Below are 2,197 nucleotides of genomic sequence, written 5' to 3' on the forward strand. Positions count from 1 at the left end.
CTTCCTTCCGTCATTTGACGGAACTTTGCTGCTGGGGACGGACAAAAATTTTACCCATTCCGTCCCCTGTGATGGACAAAAATCGGCATGTAAAGATCTTAAATGAGTCAAGCTGAGTCTACCAGTAAAATTTGCTGCTCAAAATAAAGGAAATAGCATTTCAGAGGGTCTAGACTTTAACATTTCCTAGGGAGCATACCGCCGGACCCCCCCAAGGATCGTCGCGCCTTCGACAAGATTTCCATTCAAAATCCAGAGGACGGAAAACATTTATGAAAGTATTATCGTGTCTTGCCTTCGTCACACCTGTCCCCGGTGAAGCCCTCCTCACACAGACAGACGAAGCCGTTATCTAAACTGCTGCAGGTTCCGTGCGCGCCGCAGTCTGCCCTGGGAACGAGCTGGGTCGTGTTGGTGACCTCGTCACGAACGATGACGTCACAGTTATCCACCGCTATTGATAGAGTATAGCGATGAGTTCATACAAGAGATTTGGCTATGACTATCGGGCACGAAAGTTACGTTTTTAAAAAGTTACGACAAAAAACAAAATGAAAAAAAAATTAAGATAAAAGTGAAACGGTTGACATTTACCTCCGTCAGAAATGAAAAGAAATAGAACAAGATAAAGCAAAACCAAAAAAATCACCTTGGTTGCACAGCGAACCGGTGAACCCGTCTGCGCAGGCGCACTGGAACCAGCCGAGCCCGTCCCGACACGTGCCGCCATGGAGACAGTTCACGCCTGCGCACTCGTCTATATCGGTCTCACAGTTCGTACCGGTATAACCTGGAACAGGGAGATAAAGAAGAAAAACCTTCTTATAGTGGTCCAGGTATCAACTATTTCTATTCTTGTGTCGTAGGATGACAAATCAAATAATAAGGGCGAATATTTTTCTAATACAATAAGTATTAGCCCCCATAGCAGGCTCTCTGGGGCCTTTTCTATCTATGATACACTTTTGCTGGCCATTTCTTTTTGTACTGGGTCGCTGATTGCCGGCCGTCCCGGAAAGGCCAGCAAAAGTGTATTGTGAGCCGAAAAAGCCTGCTATGGAGGCTAATATATCCGTTATAGAGAGAAAACCTTCAAATTTCCATGGCAGTAAAACTTATAAGAGACTTTGACGGTTTCCAAAACCATATCCAGTTGCTTGAGTAACTACTTTTTGGCGTATTATAAGAGACTATAGTGCATGGTGCTAATGCGAACATAAACCCATCGCGAAAAGTCCTTCTTGCCGCTACCGGGAAATCAAATCCCCACGAACTTTAAAGCATTTACAGCTGGGCCCACCTGTTTGACAAGTACACTGGTAACTATCCACCAGGCTGCTGCAGTACCCAGCGTGCTGACAGGGGTCGCTCTCGCACGGGTCGGGGCGCATCCAGCAGGTGTCGCCCCCGAAGCCGGCGGGGCAGTCGCACTGGAAGCCCGCCGGGAGGTCCGTACACGTCCCGCCGTTCTGGCACGGGGTCGACTCGCACTCGTCCACGTCCTCTCCACACAGCTCACCTGCGAAACCCTGTGGTGGGGAAAAAGTGAAAATGTAAATCCGACGATCATCGGAAAACATCGCAGTCGTTCGCCGCAACTGGGGCAATTACTTTCGTATTGAGGTCATTAGGCGCTGTATACAGGCTGCCATTTCAGACCCTTGCGACTTAGCCCCGCCTTTTATTAGCTCCTCGCAATTCAGCCCCTGGCTGCGAAGAGAGAGTAGTCGGCCCAAACAAACAAACAAACAAACAAACGAACATACAAACAAACAAACAAACAAACAAACAGACAGACAATCTCTTACCACAGGACAGGTGCAGGAGAAGGAGTTCTCATGGTCCCGGCAGGTGGCGTTGTTCAGACAGGGTCCGCTCGCGCACTCGTCTACATCCTCCTCGCAGTGGGGACCCGCAAACCCTGGTCTGGAGAAACAGTGGATGAAGCCTCCATGAAAAGTTTCTAACCTCTAGTCAGATATACTAGTCTCTACTAGATTGACTACTCTAGCTATTGTAGGGAGAATAATTTGCCAGGGGAGCTTTACTAGCCTCTACCAGGCTTCGTGGTTTGATGGTCTAATTGTCGAAATTGGACAAATAGAGTCACCGTACGCTAGGGGAGTCAGCCGGCCGAGAAGGCCCATTTTTCAGTGGTGTGTAGAACGTTCCTAATCAGGCGGCTGACTCCCCTAGC

At 48.6% G+C, this 2,197-nt stretch overlaps 1 protein-coding gene across 1 annotated transcript in view; it reads right to left on the reverse strand.

Moving 5' to 3' along the window:
• Positions 1-266: 266 nt before the first annotated feature.
• The window catches only part of LOC118428620 (neurogenic locus notch homolog protein 1-like), a 26,575-nt gene continuing 24,644 nt past the window's right edge, over positions 267-2,197 (reverse strand). The window contains exons 17-20 of the mRNA XM_035838725.1: positions 1,809-1,926; positions 1,301-1,529; positions 650-790; positions 267-454 (exon numbers count right to left, since the gene is read on the reverse strand). Coding sequence (XP_035694618.1) covers positions 282-454; positions 650-790; positions 1,301-1,529; positions 1,809-1,926 — 661 coding nt within the window. The 3' untranslated portion in view covers positions 267-281. The remainder of the gene's footprint in view (positions 455-649; positions 791-1,300; positions 1,530-1,808; positions 1,927-2,197) is intronic.

Source organism: Branchiostoma floridae, chromosome 13 (genome assembly GCF_000003815.2).
Source record: "Branchiostoma floridae strain S238N-H82 chromosome 13, Bfl_VNyyK, whole genome shotgun sequence".
Classification (NCBI taxonomy): Eukaryota; Metazoa; Chordata; class Leptocardii; order Amphioxiformes; family Branchiostomatidae; genus Branchiostoma; species Branchiostoma floridae.